The sequence below is a fragment of the Melozone crissalis genome, unplaced genomic scaffold (genome assembly GCF_028551555.1).
Source record: "Melozone crissalis strain CALT ecotype California unplaced genomic scaffold, PUWL_Pcris_2 ptg000061l_1, whole genome shotgun sequence".
Classification (NCBI taxonomy): Eukaryota; Metazoa; Chordata; class Aves; order Passeriformes; family Passerellidae; genus Melozone; species Melozone crissalis.
The window spans coordinates 5,756,434-5,781,742 of record NW_026535839.1 but is presented as its reverse complement, the minus strand read 5'-3'; the positions used below and the strand labels follow the sequence as shown (position 1 = coordinate 5,781,742).

The window sequence follows — 25,309 nt, the reverse complement described above, 5'->3', positions numbered from 1 at the left end:
ATTTGCTGCACTTGTTCATGTGACCATTCGGTCCAAAATTCTCTGAACACAAGGAGGGTGCAGTGGGGCAGAGCCAGTGAATGCCTGGGTACATGCTGACCTCCTGCTGGAATCAGATGCTTCTTGCAATTCCCACCAATTTTCCCTGAAATTTTACCACTAACAGGTTGTTAAAATGAAGATTTTTGCGGGGAAAGGCCTTTTATAAACATGAGGCAAATCAGAACAGCCACTGCTGGAAAATCACAGATTCTAGTGAGGATGTGCCCATCTGGTGGCCTGTCCTCCTGCACTGGGGGAGGGATTGCTCTCAGCCAGGCTGGCAAAAGGCTCCTGAGGTGGGGTCAGAAAGTCCAGTTCAGCTGGAATATGCCAATTTTTAGAGTATAACGCTAAAGAGATTTAATAAACTTTATATAAACGACCACATAAAACCAAACCAAGGAAAACACCAGGAAAATCAATAAACACAAAAAAACACTCCCAGAAAAGCAGGACAGTGGAAGGGGCTAATCCATTAAAAGTAAAGGATTTTGGTTTACTGGTTGAAAAAATCTGAGAAATGTATCAAAGGCCTCTCCAAATAAATCCCTGATAAAGAAAGCATTGACCTGTTCAGGAAGAAAGTCTGATAAGTGAATACATTTCAAATGCAGGATCCAAACCACATTGCCCAGTAGCAGAGCACCTTCTCCCCTCCCCATATTTTCAGGGTTATCTATCATAGAAATAGACACACATGCAGTGAAAATCAGTATTTGACAGGTTTCTGCAGTACAGCAGGCAGCTTTGCATTCTGGAAGCATTTTAGGGCAAATCTTAAACCCTGTGGGTGTCTGACTTTATTTTAACTTCTCAAAGTCCAGAGAAGTTGTACGTCAGCCTTTTTCTCCTCTCCAGGTCTGAAATTGGTACTGGGGAAATGGTGAAGTGTGTCAGCTTGGGTTGGGGTGAGATATCCTTGGTGAATCCATGTTGCTCATCAATTTTTTAATTATGAAAATTAAGAACAATTTCCTTTGGAGTTTATTTTGGAGCCGTAATGTTGCTGAGGAGACATTAGCAGGCCTGTTGGTGGCAAAACCTGTTTTCATCCTTTCTTTCTGTAAAGGCAATATACAGCAGCAAATTCCCTTGATAGGCCGCTTAGATGGCCATGCTCCAGGGCCTGTGATTTTATAAAGCAGTTCTATCACTCTTCTGGCACAAGAGGTTCTCATCTGCTGCTCTCAGAAACATTTACTTGAGCTCAAGCCAAGTTCAAGGCCTTGTCTCCACATTCAGCTTTCCTCACTCACCATGAGACAATTTCAATTCACCCTCTGTGTTATCTTTACTTAAATCTCATACTTTCCATGCAATGTCCTTGATTTGTCTGTTTTTGTCCCCTGTTTGCTCCCATGTCAGGGAAATTTCTACTCTTTGGTTTCCCCTGTGTGACAGATCTCAGCCTCACTGTGTCAGTTCTGACCTTGGCTCTACCCAACAGGGCACAGTTGGCTTTTTGCAGCTGCTTTTCAGCACAACCAGCCCAATTTGCCTTCTTAACTCTCTTGTAGCCAAACATTGTTGTGGAAGAGGTTTGTCTTTCTGTGCTCATTCAGCTTTCCCCCCTCTCTGGCTGTAGAGGAGGCCAAAATGAATTGAAGGGACTTGAGAGGTGGGATTTTTAATGAGCAGAAGGGTGGAATTTTTAATGATTTCTGTCCAGGACCTGACAAGAGCATCTGCAGTCAGCAACCTTCCCACTGCAGTGGGCTCTGTTTGGCAATTTTTGTGAGTCATAACATGGCAGCCAGGATCCACTGTTCCTAATCAACCTCTACAGCAACCTATTCCCTCACCAGTGGTAAACAACAAACCAGCAAAATCCTGCAGCACAGAGCAAAGGATTCATGCTTATCATGACGAGTTTTCCATGGTTTAAATGACAGCACTCTGAAATTAACAGTTCTGGAGTCATTGTATTCAAGTATTACATCTTAAAATAATTGATTGTAGAAAAATAGTTGTGACATGGCAGCTGTGCAACGATTTTTCATAAATTACAGTGCTTTTCATTTGTTCCTAAGTCCTCATTTAATATGCTTTTAAAATCAATTACTATTTAATCAACTATATGAAGTCCAAGGGAATCCTCATGAAGCATTATTGCAAAGCACTGGTGCATGCAATGTTACTGTCTCTAACCTAGAAATTCAAGCCTTCCAACTTTCCACTAGCAAGCCATACAAATCTGTGATTTGAAAATTAAAGAATGTTTAGTTGATGGTTTAAAAAAAAATAACAAAATTCCTTTCCTTCTGGCAAACAAGCAGTAAACTGAGAGTGTCTTTGGGATGCCATTGACTTACATCACCTGGGTCATACAAAAATCTGCTTTCTCCTTGGACAATCCACTGTAAAACCACTTAGGCTGGATCAGGGCAGTTGTTTGGTTGGTGCCCTGATGTGCAGCCTGTGAGCAACTTTCCAGTAGCAAGCCAAACAAATCTGTGGTTGAAAAATTAAAGACTGTTTAGTTGATGGTTTAAAAAAATAGTAAAATTCCTTTCCTTCTGGCACACTCAAATCCTCCACAGTTTCCTCAGTGAAAGTGGGGTAATTTGAAGATCAACATGAGATTTCAAAGCAAACATCTGGTTTGAAAGCTTTTCTCTTCCTTTCTTTGTCCTTTCTGTCTCAGCTAGGTCTTTCAGACCTCAGTTTGAAGATGATGTCTAATGCATTCCTTTCCTGTGACAGTGACTCCATTCTTATGTCACAAATAATTTTTTCATGTAACCATAGGTAACTTATAGAGAAAGTACATCAAAAGGCTTTGGGTATTTTTAGGTTGTTCCTTCAGAGCTTATGAGAAAGAAAATATATTAAAAGGCAGTGTAAACTACATTTCCAAGTATTCATAAGTCTCTTCCAAGAGTTGTGGAGTTTATTTAATCCCTTTAGCATTATACTTTTAAAATTGGCACAGTCATAGAGGCCCACCTTCCATCACCTCACATTTTCCATTTGCTAAATCTGAATTTCCCCGATTTTGCTAGTCTTTTTCTTGTAAGGCCTGTGGATTAAGAGGGCTCCACTTGTTGTAGTCCTGTGGGTTAAAATCAATGTCACAAATGCGCTCAGACTCAGCAAGAGTGTTAAAATCCTGAAACATTGCTGGTGCTCATTATTGCTGCAGATGGGGCTGTGTGAGAAGGGATGAAAAGAATATGCATAATATTGGGAGTGGAAGCAAAAATAAATTAGAAAAGAAAGTATTTTAATTTCAAGTCCTGAAAATGTCCTCTGAGCCAGAGCAGGTGCAAAGTTGTAGCAGCAACTCTCAGACCAGAAGGTTTTAGATGGAACCATGTCCTCTTCCCTCTGAAGGAATGAATTTTCCCATGTAGGGCAAGGGGGGCACTGAACCTTCCTTCCAGAAACTTCTGGATCATCCACTTCCATCATTGCCCATCCATAGCATGAAGAGAGGAAAAAACCCAAGATGCTGAGATGGGAATTGATGTTTCAGAGTGATATTTGTGCCAGCTGCAAGATTTTCTTGGAATCTAATGTGTAACAAGTTGGCATAAATGATTGTTAGCTAATGCAGCATTATACCAAATGGACCCATTATGCTGCAAGGAGTGCAAAATAAATTCTGCATGATGGGACATATTCTTAGGCAAAGAGGGAATTTCAGGGAAGAAAAAGCCTTTGCTAGATGCCTTTGTTTGTTTAACAGGAGATTAGAAAAAATTACAATCCCAGGCTAGGTTATGTCATCACACCCCCTAAAAGCATTACACAAATAATGAATTTATTAGTCAGAGCCAACATTATATCCAGTAGTTATAGCTTGTCTTAACACACTTCTGAGCCTCACAGTGGATTTCCCAAAGGCAAACACAGCAGTAAGAGGGAGATTATCAGATGACAGGCCAAGGAGCTTTTATTCCACATGGACCAAGTTTGAGTTTTGACCCAGTGCCCCAATTAACGTGATGGCTGATGGCAGACAAGGAACCCTGCCAGAGGAATCTCCCTCCTACAGAAGCACCTGATGAGCTTGGCTTTGTGTCAAGAACACCAGCAGGAGAGGGCAGGACCAAGCGCAGCCCAGCAGGGATGGCCGGGCTGGGAGAGGTTTCTGTTCCTGTGCACAGGGCAGGGCTCAGTCCAGCACAGAGCCCAGGCAGCAGTGACCTGGAACTCCAGCACAGTCCCTGCTGCTCTCAGCTCCCTCAAGAAATCCATAGATTTCAAAATCAACCTTTTTAATCTTTAATAGCAACAGACTCATGAGAGATTATAATTGTTGATTCCAGTGGCAGACAGAGAGAGAAAGAGAGCCTGGAGCCCTGAGCCAAGTTTTTAAAACATGCCCGACCAAAAGCATTAGGAAAGCAGCGTGTCAAAGTCTTTTTCAGTCATTTGTGCTCTGGCTTTCTGAAAACAAGCTTCTGTGTGCCAGTATTCCCCTGTCCCTTGCACTTGGGCTGAGGTGGAAGAGCCTGTCATTTAATTCTTGTCTTCCCTGCCAGAGCTGGCTCCTGAAGCTCGTGTGGCTGAATATTGATATCCATATGCCTGGTGCAAGCACAGACAGGCAGCAAATCAGTTTGCACCAGCAGTAATCCCTTGGTAAATACTGGGTGCCTTTCCAAAAATCACTTCCAGTGCCAGGCATTGTGTGGTAGTGCAGGAGTTGCTGGGTGAAAATGTGTTCCTTGCTGGTGCCTGGGATGTGTTTGCTCTGCAGGGCACAGCATCCAAGGCTCTGAGGTGCTGTGCAAGGCACTGCAGGCAGCAAAATGTGGGAAAGGGATGAGAAGGGTGAACAGAGAGGGGGAATTTTGGGAATCCACAAAATCAGAGGGTTTTGGGAAAGCTGCAAAAGGCAGGCCTTAGAGACAGCAGAACTGTGATTAGAGCTAAGCAGTAGCCATGAGATAGGTGAGCAGAAAAATTATTTGAACTGCAGAAAGGCAAGGACAAATAGAACAATGGTCTGTGTGTTAACGCTTGTCTAGAATAGCTCTCTAAGCTACAGAAAAGTTTATCTGGCAAGATATTAGGAAGGTTGACGCTTAATAATGGAGCTCTGTGCATTGTGTTTTAAGGCTTACAAGCAGGTATTGTATTCAAAATAAGCAAGCATTGTTTAACCAAAGCTACGTGTGCTTATGGTGATTGGATAGAACTACTGTCAATGTGCTTTTGCTTTGTGTGATTAGTCAAGAAATTTATAAAGTAAGTTGTAACATTAAGTTCTTTGTCTGCTGCCTGAGATGTGAGCTGCTGGCATCTTCCCATTGTCATAACCATGTAATGAGACTGATGATGAAAAATGAAACAGCTCGAGGCAATTCCACAGCAGCCCCGTCCCATTTGTGGTCTGTAAATAGCCCCCCAGCCATCGACAGCAAAACTGCCCCCAGGACCTCCCATCTCAGTCAGAAGGAGAAAAGCCACGTCCTGGAGTCAGGGGGAGGTGAAGTCATGGCTTGGGGATGTTCCCTTGTGAGTTCCTTCAGAAATAATAGGTCAGATTCTCCAGTTCTTTAGGTCCTGCTGCTTGTCCCCGGTACCAGCCCTTTGTCCCACGACTCCTGAGCCTCTTCTGCACCCATCAAAGGTGAGGGGACACAATGCAGCAGCAAGCAGACACTGACATTTCTAAATGAGGGTCTCAATGCTCACTCTGTCCATGGGCAGGGAACATTGATCTCATCACACTCCTCAGCTGAAGGAGGCCCTGGGACAGCCCAGCCTGGCAGGGGCACCCTGCTCCCGAGCGGGCAGAGTGCTGTGCCTTAGGGTTGGCAACCCTTTCCATTATTATTTTTTATTTTAAGACATTCAGCTTTCCATTTCTCATGCAAACTGTACCTGCCAGGAAGGAAACAAAGCAACCTGTTGAGAGGAGCAGAAAATGAAGGGCTATTTTAAATCACATTATATAACGTGATTAGGATAAATTTTTCTTAACCCTTGAGTCATAGATAACTACAGAGATGGAGTTTCCCCTGAGCCTGAAAATAGACTAAGACTCTTAACAGTAAAATAATATTTTATGCTTTAAATTCATCTTTCTTCATATTTCATTCTGCACAAAGAGGGTGTCTAGAGGCTTTCTTACCAGGGAATTGCCCCTGACTCAAAATAGCACTTGGTGGCAGCAGGTTGTCCCTCCTGTGGCCTGTTTGTCCCAGCAGGGCAGGAGTGTGCTTGAGGCTGCTCCATGTCTGAGCTGCTCTGCATTCCTCACCACCCTTGGATGCTTCAGGGGAACAAGGAGGAGAATTCTTTATCACCCTCCCGTTCCTCTTGGATGCAGAAAAGAGTCAGGGCTGCTGCCTGCAGCCAAAGCTCTGCCTTCAGAAATACTTAAAAAATTGGGTCTGCCTGTAATTTTTTCTTCTGCAGGGAAGGAAATATTTACATTTCCTGAGAAATCCATAGATTTCACATCACACTTGAGCTGTGGCAGTCTGGACCACAGCTTGGATCTGTCCTCTGCTTTTTCTGGGCAGTGGGAAGGGATTGTTTCCCTGATTTAGCCAGCTCAGTGGTCTGCCTGAGGTGGAACAGAAGCCTCTCTCTCTGGGTGCCTGTAAACTGGAGATTTGGCCCATCCATGGGGGGAATTCCATGGATGGAGGAATATCAAGGCCTCCCATTGGGGCATCCTTGTTAGATCTGCTAATCTGTAAGGTCTATAAATTGTATATGTAATCTATCATGTGTGTGCATTGTGCTGTATCCCACCTTGGAGAAGTGGTGCACCATAAAGATCCTTATTTAAATACCAAGGCAAAAACTTCTTATCCCTGTCTCTGGTTCAATTTTTTTAAGGCCAGGAAAAGGCATCACAATGAGAATCCAATATCCCAAAGATCCAGTCACAGCAGGGCTAGCTGGAACAATAAGCCCTAAAGGATATTCAGTAGCAGGCATGGTTTTGGACATTGGATTTTTAATAATTTCTCTTAAAGTTTGCCAGCTGCAGCAGCACAAACATTGCTGCTCACTCATGGGTGGGACAGGTCTCACCTGCCTGGCTTCTCCCTCTGCCTGGGAATGCACTGGAAAACTGCTGGAGAAAGAGCATAGAGCCATACTTTAAGGAAAACACTTCTGTAATGGGGAAAATTAGTCAGAACTCGCTGTTTCAAGCCTCTGTGTCACCAAGAAACTCAGGACCTTTATTTATTATTTGTATTACAGTAGCACCTAGAGGCCCCAGGTTGCTAGGGTTTGTAGAGCACTTTGCAGGAGATGGCTACTGCTCCCATTTCATTATTAAATGATGAAAAGAGTGAGAAAGGAAGGAAGGAAGGAAGGAAGAAGAGTAACCTCACTGAGGTGCTATGGAGCATCATAGAAAATAAAGTTCTAGCTCTCTCAGTGGGTGCTTGTGCTGCCAAGCACTGAGGTCACAGCCCTTCAAGAAGCTGCAGTGCCTTCAGCTGAGCTATAAAAAATGACTGTCTGCTCACTTCTGGCCCTCCTTCAGCAGTGGTGAATCCACTTTATTCCACATTGCAACAGATTAAGTTGATGGCCATGATGTGTCTGAGAGCTGGTGGCACTTTCAGGGGTGTTTGCTTGGCTGCCTGTGATCAGCTGTCCTCTCACACCTGAGCCCCAGTCAGCGGCTGCACTGCAAATTCTACTTGCAATTTCAGTCTGGACATGAGCCTGTTAATTTCTTCCTAAACTGTAGAATAGCCATCTCTCTTCATTCCAGTTTTAACGTGCTGGAACTCTCTCCTGGTTGTTCCTCTCTTCGGTCAGAAAAGATGAATTTGTTGAACACAGTGCAGATGAACCAGCTCAGACAGCAGCTCTGTGTGAAGGGTGAATGTCTGCACATCCCTGTAGAAACACTTGCTGCTTCTCCCATCAGGTGCAAACCTGGCATGGATCCTGTTGGGAGATAGAATGGGACTTAAATGTAGATTTTGATGCATTTGCTACCACCCCTCTGAAATTCTGCTGGCATTTATAGCAATAATAGCTCTGCTTGTGAAGAAAGAAATTCTGTTATAAAACAGCAATCTCTGTCTTTCAAAGAAAACACTTAAAAACTATGAATTTTCTTTCTCTTACCTAAAGTTTCAGTGCCTTAATAGGAAACATGAGCTGTAATTTCACTGTTTTCCTTCTCGAAAATATGTTTTAAAAGGAAATCAGACCTCAGCACATTCTGTAGTTTTTCAAAAGAGCAGTGCAGAACTGGCAGTTCTACAATCTGAATCTTGTCTAAAAGCCTGACAAGAATAGGACTAATAGGTGCAAAGTCTCTATTTATTTAGCTCCAGCCACCACCAGCTCTGAATTTATCTTTTGCAGCATCCTTATGCAATGCTGATGAAAACTCTTCATGTTTTGTGACTTGGCAATGTGAGCACCAGGTCCTGCCATGGTCCTGCACAAAGCTGGAGGCCCAGCTTGGTGCTGGTCTAGTCTGTAGTGTTGGTCTTGGCAAAGCCCAGCTGGGGGATCAGACCTGCACAGACCCACAGAACATATTGGTTTTTCAAACATTTTTCCCAATCTTTTCACTTTGTGTCAGCCTCGTTCAGGACAAGTTCAGTGAAGGCATCTTTGGAGTGAGCAGCTCTTGTCACTGTAGGACACAAAACAACACGACACGGACTCGCTGCTCTTTTTGAGGTAAAAATGGACTTTTTATTTCTGACTTTAACATTTATATATTTCTAAAAGTGACAGTGGATTGGAGGGTGAAATTGCCACCTCTCCAATGACACTGGAGAAACCAACAGTCTATTAAATTTCTCCTCCTGTACAAAAGAATGCAAAGCAATAATTTATTTACAGAAAGTGTGTGAGAAAGTTCATTACAAGAATGTCAATATCAGCAGGCTTAGAGAACCTTAAGAAATCAGGGGGAAAAGCTCTCTGTTCTCCACCCATTTCACCCTTGTCTGCTCTCCTGATCCTGACTAATGCAGAGATGGTGAGGAGAGGCCCTGGTAACTCTGCCATCTCCTTGAGTGTGATGTGATGCTCCTGCTGTTAAAGTCAGAGCAGGAACACTCACAAACCCCTCAGACAAAGCTCTTTGAAAGCCCCTCCTAAGCCCTCCCAGGCTGACAGGCATTTGAATGAAGTCCTGTGCTTTTTTTCCCCTCTTACAAGCGTTCTCCCTGTGGAGTTGCTCGGGGAGGATCCCTTTCGCTGTTATGAGGATGGGTAGCAAGAGGAAAGGATGTTTTTATTCCTCAGTGATTTGTAGACATTTCAGATGAAGCTGATGCTGGGCATCCCCCAGCTGCTGGCTGAGCTCTGGCTCTGCTCAGGTAACTGAGCTGGGATCAGCTCCCAGCCTGGAGAGCTCCCTTTGGCACTCCTGCGCTCCAAACCAGAGCCCATGCTGGCACATTGGCTGTAAACACTCAAATATTCAGCTCCTATTTAGCAAGGAGCACCAGCTGACCCTTCTCTTTCATATTTTCCCTAAAGCTGGGAGTTCCAAGTCGTTTAACCCTTTATCCATCTCATTGCAGGCTAGAATGGGGAAATTTGCACAGATCAACCCCAAAATTAGCCCATTTCTAATTAGCCTGGTTGCCATAGCGACTTGGAGGGGTTTATTAGCATCAGCATGGCAAACCGATGGAACTGTGCAACTTCTTTTGCAGCTGGGGAATGTAAAAAGTGAATCCCCACATGGAATCACACTTGCAGTGCTGACATTCAAATCACAGGCATTGTGTGCTCAGGAAAATGACTGTCACTCCTCACACAGTTTCACTTCAGCAGGAAGCAGGGGGTGCAAAGAAAGGTGTTTTTTCCCCTTTTCTTTTTCTATCCGAGGCTTTAAGATGAACATTAAAATGCAAAGGAGCTAAAGAAATTCAGATACCTTATTTAAACTAGAAAAAAGAGAAGAGGAGTAACCAACCCTGAAGCAGTCAGTACTGGATGTGGACTCTGCCTCCTTTTAATTTCATATACCAAAGAGCCAGGATATTCCCAAAGACTTTCTTGTGAGGAACACAGAAATGTGCAGAAAGTGGCTTCCATCCTTTATTGATATTTCCCTTTTACTACGAGGAGTCGAAATGTGTGTATTTTTGATTCTGAACGTTGTCATGGTTACAGGAATACTTGGATGCTGCTTCTTGCACCCCACAAAGGCTGCAGAGCTCTGTGTGTACTGGGGATGGTGGGGAGCAGCCTGACCACCCAGCTCACCACAGAGTGGGAATTCCTTGGGATGGATTTCAGCCACGGGAGGAGGGATGGGAATGGTGTGATCACACTCCTGCCACTCTCATAAATGCCTTTAAGGTAGTGCCCACTCCCTAAGTGTATCTAGCCTTGCACTTTTCTGCCTAAACCACTCTTTCCCTTTGTGGTTTGATTAAAAGCCTTGTTCCTGTGGATTTTGGGACTAAGAGCTTTTTTTTAATTTCAACACAGACTTAATTTTTAAGCTGTAATCCACAACATTGCACTAAGCAAAGCCTCATGAAGGAGAAAGCACTGGTGCTGATCCCCATAATGTCAGTTCTGTTTGTGCATCTCATGGAGAACCTCAAATCTGCCTGCAAGATCATGTGGTAGACATGCTGCAGAAGCTCTTTGCTTTTCACTCAAAAATGGAAATGAAATATTTTTGTCTGAACCCCTCCCCACCCTTCTTTTTTTTTTTAACATTTTTAGCCAGGGTTTTTTTTCAGATTTCCAAACCTTTCCTATAGAAAAGGAAACACTAGGAAAAAAAATTAATTTCTGTGAAATGCAGACAGGCAGAAAACACCAATTTTCTGACAGGATTTTTCAGTGAAAGGTTGTAATTTGCTGTCAAAGACAACCTTATTCTTTTACCAACTATATCAAAAGCCGTGTCCTAGGTCTTGCAGCACTTTACCCCCACACACTGTGCAAATGGAGACTCATAAGATATTACACTTCTTGTTTGTTTATTGTATCCTGAAGTGGTTTTAAAGGACCCTTGTGAGCAAAAGACAGCGCTGTAGGTTGGAGACAATCAGATTTGTGCCTTTCCACACTGAGCTGGTACATGGCCTTGTGCAAATGACTGTCTGAAGTGCTTTCTCTCCTTTTTCTGTGGACCGTCAAGTTGTTTTGATGCAGATGTCTGTACCAAACCCAGGACTCTGTGTGCTCTGCAACATGTTCCTCTTCATAGTCAGAGGGGGGAAATCATAAATGGATGGGGGGAAACAACATACCAAAGAGCATTTTCTGGAAGCTGAAGTCAGAAAGGTTAGACAGTGAATGCACACTAATGCTGTATCTTGCGTCACTTCTTGAAGTATAAAAGTGTGGGTGGAAGTGGAGGGGAGCAAGTGGGGTGCCCTGTGTTGATGGGCAGGCTCAGGTATGAGTGTGAAATCAGGAGATGGCAGCAGTGCCATGGCTGAGCCTCCCACTCCTGCCTCACCTTGCCTGAGGTTACAGCCTTGTCTGAATGCCTGATAATTAACTGGTGCCCAGGTAGAATGGGCCGGATTCCCTCATCACCTGCTCTGCTTTGATATTGAATGAGAATTGTCTAGAAAGGGGGAACAGCATAACATCACAGTCAATTAAAGAAAAAATCTGCATCTAATTGGGGTTAAAATAGCAAATGTCCTGAATTCCTCTCCAAAAGGGGCACTGGGCACATGAAAAATGTTTTGTGGGGAAATGGCTTTGTGCTTACTGGGTACCTTTCAGGGACTGTGTATGTAGCAGCAGGTGAGAGGGTGAGCACTGCTCCCTGCCAGGGAACCTTTGCACTCTGGCTCTTCCCATCGCAGCTGCAGCCCCAGCTCAGAAGAGGAAGGACTGGAGTGGTTTTCTCCACCTGCACATGCTGGGTGCCCCTGTGGTGCCTGCAGGCTGGCATTTGGCCTTGGATGTGGGGGGATGCTGAGGATGAGGGGATGCTGAGGGTGTGGGGGATGCTGAGGATGAGGGGGATGCTGAGGATGTGGGGAGATGCTGAGGATGTGGGGGATGCTGAGGATGTGGGGGGTGCTGAGGATGAGGGGGGATGCTGAGGATGTGGGGAGATGCTGAGGATGTGGGGGATGCTGAGGATGTGGGGGGAATGCTGAGGGTGTGGGGAGATGCTGAGGATGAGGGGGGATACTGAGGATGTGGAGGGATGGTGAGGATGAGGGGGATGCTGAGGATGAGGGGGATGCTGAGGATGTGGGGGATGCTGAGTATGAGGGGGGATGCAGAGGATATGGGGGGATGCTGAGGATGTGGGGGATGCTGAGGATGTGGGGGATGCTGTGGCTTTGAGCACAGCTGGATCTTGGCCAGATGTTCATCTCTTGGAGCTGCCCTGTGAAAGGCACCTCCCGTGTGAGGGGTGTGGGGTGAAAGGTGCTGTGCTGCAGATCCAGATCAGCACCGGGATCAGTGGGGAGGGCCGGGGGGTGTGAGGGATCCGGCTGCTTTGGCAGGTAATTGGAAGCAGGGCAGGAATAGCAGCAGTATTTAGATCGAGAGCCGGTGTGATTCTTCTGCACCCGGTGAGCCCGGGAGTTACGGGAGGCTGTCGCTCGGTGCAGAATTAACAATTCTGATGAGAGGCGCTGCCAATTTGAATTGCTGATTTGGAGACCAGCGTAGGAGGGGTGTCCATTAGCTCGTCTCAGGGATTTCCTTTGCCTGCTCCTGGATCATCCTTAAAGGAGCAAAGCAGCAGAAGAAGTGTGTGCAGATTGCAGATTCAGGTATAGACCACCCAAAAGACCTGTTTTATTTTCTTTTCCTTGAGCTAATCTTATGGTGAAGGGTTGTCAGACCAGCTTGGATTGCTCTTGGCATGGGGCTGCTGGTGAGACAGTGTTGGGGACAGCAGTGACTGCAGTTGTCTCCATGGGAAGGCTGTGGGAACACCTGCAGGGAACACCTGCTTTGTGTCCACAGGGTGCATCCCCATCTCCAGGCTGCTGCCATAGGGGGGAAAATAGAACTTGTGCTTTGTACTGAAAAGCATCATCCTCAGAGGACTCTTGGGTCTGCCACTGCCACCAGGAACCTGTCACAGCCACCTGATGGGCCCTTAGGAGGTAACAAGGTCATGAACTCCAGGTGGTGAAGCCATCAAGGCATGTCCCTTGCCATGTTCAGGGCTAGCCAAGACAGCAGCAAGGGGAGCTCCTGCCTGGCTTCCCTTCTCTGCAGGGCAGAAGCCACTTCTTGTGTCCCCTTCCCACCCTGACAGTGTCACCTGCCTGCCTGTGACTGTGAAGCTCCTGGGGAAACCATGTGTGCATGAGCATCACACATCCAAGCTTCTCCTGAATTAGAAAAATTATGGATTTCCCCCCATGGTCTCCTTGTAAACATACACCTGACTGTGGAGAGTGTCTTTGGAGCATTTTTCATAACTGGTGCATGGGACAGGTTCCCTCCAAGTGAGTCCATCTCTGCACTCCTCAAAGCCCTGTTGCCTGAAATTATCAAAACTGCCTGGGGGATTTTTATGTGCAATTCCCATTAATTAAAATTAACAAATACCAGCGGGCATCTAAATAAAAACTAACAGATACCAATGGGTATCTAAATCCCCAGTGTGATTTCTGAGAACCAATCCAGCATTCTCTGCCAGGGAGGGAGGTCTGTTCAGTACCACTCTCTTGAGTTCATATTTTCCCTTGGGGCTGCTTGCAAATTCCTGACAAGAGACTGAAGATTTCTCTGGAACAGCCCCCGCTCTTTTATAGTGCTGCAGTCACACAAAATAAATATGAAGTGAGCTGATTATATTCCAGGAGCTACGAGATACCACGTGTCAGATCCAAAGTGAGCTGACCTTTCCACTCCCAGGTGGACAGCTCTGACCTTTTGTGATGCTGATGAGAATCGTGGAAGAAATCATGATTGGGGGAAATCGTGCTTTATTAACATAGGCAGAGCATAGAGAACTCATCATCTAAAGACCTGCCTCTAGGTGGTGGGACACAAGAAAGAGAGCCAAGATGTGTGTGTGTGTGTTGTATGCTCATTATAGCACTAATGGGAACAGGACAGCAGAGCAGAGGGGACAGCAGAGGTGTGTGATGGGGAATTATGCTTTGCTGTAGAGGCTTTCTTGCAGTGACAGTTTTAGCAACAGCAGACCAGGATCCTACTGGCTCAAAGCCTCTTTACAATGCCATTTTACAGAAGTCATTATTTGACAGAGGAAGGCAGAAACTCCTGGTAGCTGCAGGAGCAGCCAGTTGAGTTTGGTAGGTTTTGCCTTGCTGCAAGGTACCAAGGAGCTGTTAATGAATAGGGATATTTTTGGGGGTCACTCTGGAGTGCACACACTCCCCTTTGCGGGTTTAGGGGAACAAGAAGGGTTTTTCTTACACAGCAAACAGAACTTCAGAAAGTGAGGAGGTTGGTGGGAGGGGAGGGAGGGTGGGGGAAAGCAAGCAAGCACACATTATATTCCAACTGTTTCCACGGTGACATTTCATAATCACAACTCTGGGGGGAAAACACTCCATTGCAAAGCTGGAGGAGGCAGGATGGCTCTGTGGATGCAGCCAGCCAGGGATGGCTCTCCCAGCACCTGTGGCTCACCATCTGAAGGGCTTGGAAGCAAGGGCCAGTTAAACTCCTGAAGCTGCAGCACAAACCCTGGAATTCAAATGCATAGCACTCACCATCATCCCCATCCTTTTATTTCAAGGATGAACATTTATAAATAAATATGATATCATCACACTAGATAGGAAGTCTAAATAGCTTCTCTTTCTTGGCAGGAAGGAGGAAAAGAGAGATGTATGTAGGAAGAGCCCCAGAGATGCACATAGCAAAGCAGAATCAAATAGCAGAAAGCAGCCTGTATTTAATGAATTAGGTCACCAGGTCTTTGCATTCCACATTGTCTCTCTTTCTACCCTCAGCCCTGGAATTAGAGTGAGCTCCAAGCAGATTGAAACCTGCCTTTCCATCACTAGGGCTGTTTGCACAGTGTCCAGAAGAAGCCAGAGCTTTGCTAGCAGCGAGCTCACAAATCCATCACTGGCAAATTATTCATTTCACAAAGCAGCACCATGTTCACCTGAATCCCTTCCAAATGTCTGTGGTTCCCTGTGTCGTTTTAGGCAGTGTACCACTTGTCATCATGCTGCTACAGATGGCAGGAGCTCTTGGGGGCTTTCCTAGGAGACGTGGGCAGGGGACAAGTACATGAGGTTTCCATGCTTGGGGACTTTCCTGCAGTTCCTGTGGCAGAGATGCACAGCGTGCTTCAGCCCCAGCCCTCTGGTGGGTTCTGTGAGCTCTGGCAAATTGATTCCCCTGCCAGTCTCTCAGATGGGATAAATGTTCTTTTTCTTCCATCACTGGCCATTAATAGCTGATTGGGATGATGGAAGCTTTCTGTGGGCAAGGTGACAGGATGCTGTAGGTTGATTGTTCTGCTTCTGCAGAGCTCAGGTTTCTCCAGTAACATGACTCAGTTGCCCAATAGTCGCAGACTGCATCTAAAGCAAAAGCACATAAATGTATAAGATTTCTAAAGCAATTACTGCATCTTTATATTCCTGAAAAGAAAAAAATAAAATCTTCTTTGTTCTTTTTTTTATTGTTTTTTGGTGACTGAAGCTCCTCAGCTCTGTTCTTTTCCTTTCTCACTAATGATTTCTCTCTTCTGATTCCCACCTGCTCTTACTGCAGGTGTTGCTCCAACGGGTTACAGGCTTTGTGGTGTGCCAGGTGCCAGGGTGTTTGTGTGCTGTCCTTTCTGTCTTGATCAGTGTTGGGAGTACAAAGGGAGTCTGGCCTTTTGTTTGTACCACAGCACTGATCTGTGCCTGTGATGTACAGAGAGTCTCTGGCAAAAACCTTGATGAGCACAGAAAGTCCCTAACATGGGACACCTCCAGAAACACTTGGTGTAACAGGGCCTGCATCCTTTGTTTCTCTCTTCCAGCCTGGAAAATTGGGTGATTTTTTAAAAATTGCATTATTTTCAGATTATATCCGTAGCTTTCTGCCATTCCTGTGGTGTCTAAAGGATGAAGAGGAGAAATTATAGACAACCTAGAGATCCTCATGCACCCACTAAGCTTTACAGCCCTTTGTCCAGACAGAGCAGCTCAACAGAGATGGCTGAGCTGGAGACCTTGCTGGTGGGTGTGTGCAAAAGGCAGTGCCCCTGCACCAGCCCCCTGCACTGTGGGGACCTGCAGCTGCTGCCCAGTGTCCCCTTTCCCCTGCAGTTACAGTTTGCTTTCACATCCTTTAAGAATTTCGACAATTTTTCACATAAAATTATATTTTGCATTGCAATGAGGTTTTCTTCTGACAGTGTTTTTAAGGAGTTCAGACTATTTGTGCAGGGTGCACATGTGCAAAGCTCTCTGTAGACTTTTCAGAGGTGTCTGTTTCCAAGCAGTTACCTGTCCTTGTGAAATCCAACCCATTTAAAACATGCGGACTGCAAATGCACTGCAGACCAAGCTGTGTGCAAGGCTGAGACACTCAGGGTGGGATTTTGTGTGATTTGATCCAGCATTGAAATTCTCATTTCCCTGAGACATAGAGAATGGGTAGAAATTAAAGAATGAAGAGAAGTGACATGAATATCTGTATTGATTGCAGAAATTCATGACAGAATGACACCGATAATTCTGGTGATTTTTGAAGTTTTCTCCTTTGTGCACAGACTTCCCCCTTCCCAGCTGGTAGCTGGCAGCCTGCTCCAGTAGGATGTGATGCAAGGGCTGGAAATTGATGCCTCTTTTCTTGACTCAGACACTCCAGTTCAAAACTTTGAGTCCTTTGACTATTGGAAAGGCCAGGATCAGCCACCCTAAAGCTCAGCCCACATGTTTGTTTATCTTGTTGTTAGCAAAGCAGCCTGAGAGCCCTGGAGCCAGATGGCAATGATGGAATCTTTGTATGGCTGTTTGAATTGTGGCAATTGCTGCTGCTGCTGCTTTTTGGTTTGTTGGGTTTTTTGGTTGATTTTTGTGTTTTTAAATTCCCTAAATCAGCATCCTTTTATCTTCCTCATTTCACGTTTGTTTTCTGCACATCTTGGGTTTGATGCCAGGGATTAAAAATGAGTGTTGATTTGTACATCAATATTAAACTGTATAATCACCTCTATCATTATTTGACTTCATCTGGAGCATTCACAATGTTTTGAGTGAACTTTGAGTGAAAGAAAACTTTATCATGTATATGAATATTTGACTGAATTATTGCTAATCAGAATCTCCAACTGAGATTGCATCCCCTGTGTCTGCCTTTTCAATAGTCAATAATCTCCTAGCATATATTTTCAACAATTTTTTTAATACTTATAATTTATTTGGTCTTCCATTCAATGAGAAAATAACATGACAGCCGATTTGTGGCTATAATCTGGGGGGATATTATATTCTGCAACAAGCTACTGTAACTTTAATGTATTACCAGTAATTTCTGCTTCCTCTGGCGAGGATTAGAGAAACATAAGGTGCTTTAATAACAAACAGGGATCCACCCACATCTCTGATTTATGTTTATGACTCAGCAAAGAGCGTAAACTGAGACTGGGGCACAGAGAGATTCTATAAGTAGTTATAAATCAGCCATTCACCAGGAGGGGGAAAAAAAGAAAGTGTGCTAGCAGCCTTCCATGCATGAGGAAGAGAGTGGGTTTGGGGTTGCAGATGGTAAGGTTTCCTTTCCGGGGAGTCAGTAAAGGGGTCAGCTGGGATTCGTCACAGAGAAGATTTGAGGTGTTTTCATGAGTGCTTGGGGAGGAGATATTTGCTGTGCAATGTTTATTGTGCAGACTGGCTGCATCACTGTCTATCAGAACAGCCCCTGGTCGAGCACTGCAAGTCCATTTGTTGGACACAAACCCACCCTCAACAGGTCAGCTGGATGGTGGGGCAAACAACTTCAGAAAACAAAGCTGCACATCTGAATTTGTAGCATTTTCACCTTTGATTGAATCTAGAGATTATTGCATTACCTGCCCTGTTGTGTCAAAGACCCCCATATCCAGCCCCAGCCCTCCCCAGGCTGATCCAGCCCAGGTTGCTCCCAGCCAAGGCACAGCTCCCTTTGCCAGCTGTGCTGCTCAGGAATTTCAGCTGAAGGGTGCTCAGTGTTTGCGGTGCCACCCTGATTGACAGGTTTATCTTCCAGTCCATTTCCTTGCTTAATTATCCCAGAGCGAGCAAGGATTTCTTATAAATATGGTAATAGGCCAATCATCATAACAACAGAAGCACATTTTTGTACAGTTTGTGGGAAAAGCTGACTTTCCCCAGTTTCTGTTCACATCGGGTTTCCCCCATCAGGAGGAATCAGTAAATAATTAAACAATATCTGGTGACCTTAAAACATCATCCCCCACATGTGTGGCATCAGTCAGGACCTGCTTGGAGCTGCCATCATCTCAAGAGATGCTCCTGTCCCACATCTTCCCATTTTAGTGCACACTACAAAAGCTCATGTTTCCCTTAACTTCTTGAGTTGCTTCTGTGGTGGCAAAGTTTTTCATCTGACAGCTCCAGCTGCTGTGTAAAGGAGAGAGGGTCTGTGGGCACTTCAGACCTAAATCACTGAGGATGAGGGAAGGTTTTTCTACCTGATACCAAACATTGCTGAGGATGTTTTTGTCAAGGAGATTTTACCAAAAATTGTCAGGTGAAGAGTTTGTAAATGCTGGTTTTCAGTGTAAATAATATCTTCCAGATTTAGGGATTGAAGCTAATGCCTGATGTTCAAATTCTGGAGTCTGTCCTCTGAGAGCGTGTGCTACAATCATTCCTTGAGTGGTACATTATCCAAAATAACAAAATTGAGGTGACCAAGGGAAGCAGAGAAATGTGTTGTCACTCCATCAGCATTCATTTATGCCAAGGCTCTGTGAAAACCATATGAGATTCTGCATTGTTTAGAGTTTATTTAAATTAATCACTATAATTACATTTTTGCTCTTTATAAAAAGCCTCCTATAGAGATTGTCCAGCTAGGAAATAAAAGGAATTTTGGAAATCGTTGTTCCAATAGCCTCTTTGAAGACATTCAGGAGTATCATGTAAAACACAGTGGGCACAGGGGGAAATAATTCTGCGGGGAGGTCGGACGGATGCCGAGTTCTGTTGATTTCCTCATTTTTCAAGGCTGGAGGCTTCTGCATGTGAATGAGTCCTTTGTTTTTTCAAGGCTTCTGGTACAGAAATATATCTGCTGCAACAAGCACTGATTTCCCATCCTGCAAACAAAAGCTCTGATAGCGAGGGCAGAGCACGCTGCTGGGGTGGACACCATGCACAGCAAAGGGGAGGGCAGCAGACATCCTTCTCAGAGCCAAAATCCTCTTGCTCCAAGCCAAACCTTGGAGCAGAAATGGGTAAGAACAAAGGTTCTTGCCCAGTACAGCAAGGTCAGCTGCAGGCAGATCGCAAGGGGAACAACAGCTCTGGCCACAGCCATTTTCTTACTCTCATGTCTGGAAAAGACCTGAAGTGAATCAGCTACACTCTCTCAAAATGCCTTTTTAACATTTCTTAATTTTGACAACATTTTTTTTCTTTTTTTTAACTGGTATTTACCTAATTTTTTACAATTTGCATGAATTAACCCCACAAATCCATATTGGATGTTCCTTGTTGACCACCAGTTGCCTGCCTGTCCCATTTATGTCTTAAAAGCCCTCTGAGACAAAATACAGGTCTAACAAAACTCCATCCCTGATGTTTTCAGTTGCTCCTGGTTAAGATGGTTCTGTACAATATGCTTGTATTCTGTATTGCATGATTTTCATTGTTTTCTGAAATCTGAAAGGAGAAAAAAAAAATTCCTTCCATTGTTTACAGGAATCAAGATAATTCTTTTGTGTTTTTTCAAAAGATTGCTGGACTGATCTGTGTTTCTGTTGTGACTACTCTTGTGAAGTTGAAGAGTTTCATCTATTTCCCAAGACTCAGTTTGTTTTTTAGCCAGAAGTTCAGACATTATACTGCTTTTATGTTGACTTAAAGAACCTTCAGAGCACCTAGAGTTAATTCTGAACATCCTTATGCTAACAAACCCCGAATAAAATGTTGTTATCTGTAGGGAAAACGGAAATGAATACCTTCTTAAAATAATGATCTTATTACTACTTATCTTGTTACACTGTGGTGAGGTTCCCCTTGTTAAGCCACCTGCATTTTGAGAGGTTTATAGACAAAAGCAGCATTATTAATTAATGCGACTGTGCAGGCTTTCTGCAAGCTATTATAATATTTTATTGTTATGGCTACTATTATTGTTATCAGATAGGCTGTTTGGGAGTTTGCAAAACGTGCTGGCATCTTTCTGTTGCATTGGTTATCCTTCAGTGACTCTCTTCAGGTTATAAATGCAGCTGTTTCTATTAAATTCTGGATGGAAAGCAAGATTCCATAAAACCTATCAGCAGGTTATTTTAGCCTCAAATCAGTATTGCTTAAATTATACAGGGAGGGAAATGGAAGTCTAGTGAAGGTGTTCCTCTCAAGAGCAGATGGGGATTTTTTTTGTGCTTGAATGTGACTTTGGGCTGAAGGTGACCCAGGCAGTGAGGCAGGGTCAGGACATCCTTTGGCCACCTTTATCTGATTCCTGAGTGCCTGAATTTCTTCTCTAGTGAACCTGGCACCGAGAGTCATTGTCTGAAAATGTGTTTTGGGGCAAAAAGGAGTCCATCCTAAAAGGATGTTCCGTCACTCACCATGAGGAAAGTGCAAACCTTCTGGTCTCTGTTTTTTGCAGTGTAACTCTGTGTTCTGTCCTGTAAGAGGCCACCAAGCTCCAGGCATCAGTGCAACTCCTCTCTGCTGCAAAGCTGGAAGAGTGCAGTTCTGAGACCCCACACCAACTCTGGCATTTATGTGGGTGTTTCAGCATTTTGTCACTCTAGAAGTCACAGTGAAATCCATAAAACTGTCTAGGAAGATATTAAAGACCCCAAACTCTTTATTTGCAGAGATTAAACAAAGACCTGAGGATTTAAAGAGCAGTGTTATCTCTGCACCATAAAGTTATGTCACACCTGGGTGCTGTGGCCAACAGGGAACATTTCTGTGCTGCTGCAGATTTTGCAGGCTTGGTCATGTCCCATTTCAGTTTTCCCACTCTGCTGTGTGCTCCTCTATCCAACTGTCCTTATGCAGGAGCAGTTCTTGACCTTCAAACATTGGTCACCACTCTTTGGTGTTCTTCCAGTTTAGCCTCACACATCTGGAGGTGGGGAGAGGGCACAAGGGCAAGGGACCCTACAGAGCATCTGAGTTTTTTCCAATTCTGCCCCAAACATCCCCTTTTTTGGCTGTATTTCCTCTCTGCAATGGTCCCCTGGTGTGTCTGAAGGCTGGAAACACCAAGGGCAGAATATCTGGGCCTGGACATGGGATTTCAGCTTCTGGCATAGATGGCATTTGGTTTGGTTTGGTTTGGTTTGGTTTGGTTTGGTTTGGTTTGGTTTGGGACTTCAGGGGAGAATGGATGAATTTTCTCTCCTTACTAAGGTGACTATGTCTCTATGTTCACCACAGTTCTTCAAATATTTCCAAATCACAAGTTGTGCCTAGGAGCTGGGGTTTATTTGTTCTACCTTTATTTTTCTCTTCCTTTTGTTTCTGAGCAAAGCTGCCCATGGTCAAATAAGCTCCAGTCTCGCTAGAACCACCATGAAACAGCTTCTGAAATGGTCCGGGCTAAGATAGACCCCCCTAATTTCAGAAGCCTGCCTTGTCTGATGGTGTTGGTGAGTTCAAATTCTTCTACATTCACATGGTGAAAAGCCTCGTCCATTAAGAGCGGGCAGCAAAAATCAATGAGAAAGGTGATAGGGGGGTTTCCTTTTTTAATCCTTCAGGATCTCTGGTTTGTTGCTCTGAAATCCTTCCAAGGCACATTTGCAGGACCCTCTTCGTTACCCTAAGGAGCCAGGCTCCGGAGAGTGCCCGCTCCAACTCCCGGAGCCCAGGCTGGGCAGCGATGGATCCCAGGCAGGCTCGGCTAGGCTCTTTCTCTAGAGGAGTTTGCCACCTACTGATTCACAGGTTCCTCGGAGCTCCTGCCAGGACAAGTTGAGGGGCCAAGCTGGGATTCAGGGGCAGGTGGGGATTGCCCTTAGAGAGCCGGGGCAGGATCCCCAGGGGCAGAGCAGGCTCGGGGATGGATGCGGTTCCAGCTGTGCGGCCGCAGCTGGCAGCAGGGGCAGGGGCTGGGTGGAAGCGCCCGGCGTGTGCGTGTGCGTGTGCGCTGTGTGTGGCGGGGGAGGGATGTGGATGAGGAGCGGGCTCTCTTTCTTCCTCTCGGGGCTCAGTTAATCCTGCTGCCAGGCGCTGCTCAGCGGCAGTCTCGGCGCTGGAGCCGGAGCGGGGGAGACGCGCATCCCGGAGGGGAGGCGAGAGAGGCGGCTAAAGAGAGCAGAGCGGGGGAAAAATCAAATCTATGCTTGGAGCTGGGCTTCTTTTTCGCCAATGCAAAAGGGAATATGCAGCACATTTTTGCCTTCTTCTGCACCGGTTTCCTAGGGGCGGTGTTAGGGGCCAATTTCCCCAACAATATCCAGATAGGTGAGTGCGGGGCTGGGGGTGATGCTCCCTGGCGGGTGGGTAGGGGTGGAGAGGGGGTGCTCAGGGTAAAAACGGACCCGGTGGTGTGCTTGCAAAGGCACAATGCGCGTGTATGTGTGTGAGAGGGAGCCAGGGGCTGAACTGCGAGGGCTGGATGTGTGCGTTGGTACCAGCTTTGCCGGAGCAGAGATGGATCAGTTTGGATTTGGGGGAGGGGTAGGTTGGGAATAAATGCCTGCACATACACACACACCAACACAGAGGGAGAAAAGTGCCTCCGAAATGGAGGAAGTATGAAAAAAATATCTGTTTCTTGCCCTGGGAAATGCCTGGGCTGCCATTGTGTGTTGCTGCATTTGCAAAATCGGCGGTTGCATGATACATTTTGGTGAGGATGCTCTCATCTGTAGGTAACTGGGACGGGAGGTAACAAACAGACGCTCTCTTGTTGTTATTGCTAAAGAATAAGGGCAAAGCTATTGGAAGAAGATTTTGCATTGAAGTCTCTTTCCATTTCATGCCACTTGCTTCCCCTGCACACCAGCAGTGCCTGTTTGATTCCTTCCTCCCTTCCTGTAACTTCTCCGAGCTCCTCTCCCTCCTTGCCCGCGTTTATTATTACTCTCCCATTGATCTTTATTGGTGATCGTTTGTAGCCTAGCCCCAAATTCCCTTCCCTTGCACGCCGGTTTTCTTTCCCGCCTCCCTTCTCTCTACAATGCCAATCAATTGCTAATCCACCAAGTTCAGGCAACTCCTGCCTGAGTCCAGCTGCACAATCAGTGCTTTTATTGCTGTCGATGCTGCATCCTTGTCTCCCTCCCTTCCTGTCTCCCCTTTACCCCAAATTTGTGCAAGATCCCGGATTTTTTGCCTTTCAACGAACGCAACTTGGCTACGAGCATCTGATTCCTCCGATATCCGTGATTAGGCTGTGGGGTGGGAGGAACGGGGGAGGTGGGGGGATATTGGTGCACAAATAGCCCTTTTCACACAAGGAGATGCCCCCTCTACTAAAGATGTGCAAAGTGACGTTGATGGCAGGTCCTTGCCTATTTCTTTCTTCCTCGAGTCGTCTTGGGCATTGATACTTTCTGCAGCTTTATTTTAATTCTCCCTTGTTGCTAAGTGCTTTGTTTCCCTCCTCCTGAAATGCCAATAGCAGCGCTTTATTTAAATGCATATAGATTACAAGACAGGCTGAATTTCATAGCATCTCTTGGAGGCTGTGGAGGGATCTGCTGCAAGCCAGGGTTCCTGCTGGGGGAGCAGCAGGAAACTTTTCCTAGGGCTGGGTTATCGCTGCACTCTGTTCCAGATCCATGGGGAAGGAGAGGCTCTGAGCTGAGGTCCAGCCCGGTCCCAGTTCCTGCCCTGTTTGTATCATTTTGTGGTCCTAGGCTTATCTGTACTTCTATACAGATTGATTCCTCTGAGGGTCAAGCTTTAAGTTTGCTGCCCAGTTTGAGTTTGGCCGCTGTCACCTGTTAAATTTGGGGGGTTTTGTGCAGCAAACCTCCAGCAGCAGCAGCAGTTTGGTCACAGTTTCATGTCATTCTAGCTGTCACAGCACTGTCCCCTGCTGGGCCAGGCTCAGCCAGGCTGCCCCGTACCCCCGAGTCCCACAGTGTGGGGGGACCCTGCAACCCTCCTGTGGCAAAGCTCTCCTCTCAATCAGCAGAGCTTGAACTGAGCCTCATTCCAAGCCAGGGGAGGAAGGAAGGATCTCGTTCTTCCTGTACTGAGGTGATAATGACAGAATTCCCATTCCTCCTGCTCGAAGTTATGGGGGTGAGGAGGTGGAGCTGCACCCCATGGATCGTCCCTATCCTGAGCTGCCTAGCCTGGGGATGCAGCAGGGCTCCTGTGTGTGATCCAGGGTTACATAACAGAAATGTTGGGAGGGTTTTGTGCTCCCAACCTGTCCGCAGTGGGCACGGAACCCTTGGCTCTTGCCTTCCAGAGGATTTCTGAGTTTGGAGGCACTCCCCGGGCTGCAGGGCTGTAGGCTCTGCTCTCAGGAATATTTTGGACCCATGATGTTTTAAATATGAATGTTCTTAAGAGCTTTCTTCTCATGGTTCTGTTTTTCTCCCCAGGGGGGTTGTTTCCTAATCAACAGTCCCAGGAACATGCGGCTTTCAGGTTTGCGTTGTCTCAGCTCACAGAACCCCCCAAGCTCCTTCCCCAGATTGACATTGTGAACATCAGCGACAGCTTTGAAATGACATACACCTGTGAGTACCAGCATTCACTCTGCTCTGCCTCTCTTCGGCTTCTTTATTCCTGACTTGGGTTTGTTGGCTGTCTGAAATATGGGACATCTTGCACCAAATGATTAGCTCACCTTTAGGGTCCCAGCAAGAAAACCCCAAACATACAAAGGGTTTTTGGGTCGTTTTGGTTTGTGCTAAGGAATAGGGGTGAGGTATTGCTGCAGTCATCCAGCATGTCTTGTGTTTCCCCTTCCATTGCACCCAAAGTGATATAAACCCCCCAACATTATATTTCCTCTTGTTTCTCTAACCTCTGCCCAAATCATTACATTGAGATTTCATCCCCATATTTCCCATAGCTGTGATGCACAACAAAGACACCCCTTTCCACCCACAGAGTGCACAGAAGTCTCTGTTTAGTGTGAACAGCTTCTTCCTCAGCCCCAGTTTAACCATCTGTCCTTGTAATTTAAGAAAGACCTAGCAGAAGCCAGCAGCTTGGTGCAAGTGGAGTCTAAATCCACAATAAGGGCATGCCTAATAATGACAGAGAGG

The 25,309-nt window shown here is 45.6% G+C and overlaps 1 protein-coding gene across 2 annotated transcripts in view; it reads left to right on the top strand.

The window, feature by feature from the left end:
- Positions 1-22,270: 22,270 nt before the first annotated feature.
- Positions 22,271-25,309, top strand: part of GRIA1 (glutamate ionotropic receptor AMPA type subunit 1) — a 119,115-nt gene continuing 116,076 nt past the window's right edge. For both annotated transcript variants that reach the window (XM_054288104.1, XM_054288105.1), the window contains exons 1-2: positions 22,271-22,538; positions 24,638-24,775. In XM_054288104.1, the coding sequence (XP_054144079.1) occupies positions 22,457-22,538; positions 24,638-24,775 (220 nt within the window). In that variant the 5' untranslated portion in view covers positions 22,271-22,456. The remainder of the gene's footprint in view (positions 22,539-24,637; positions 24,776-25,309) is intronic.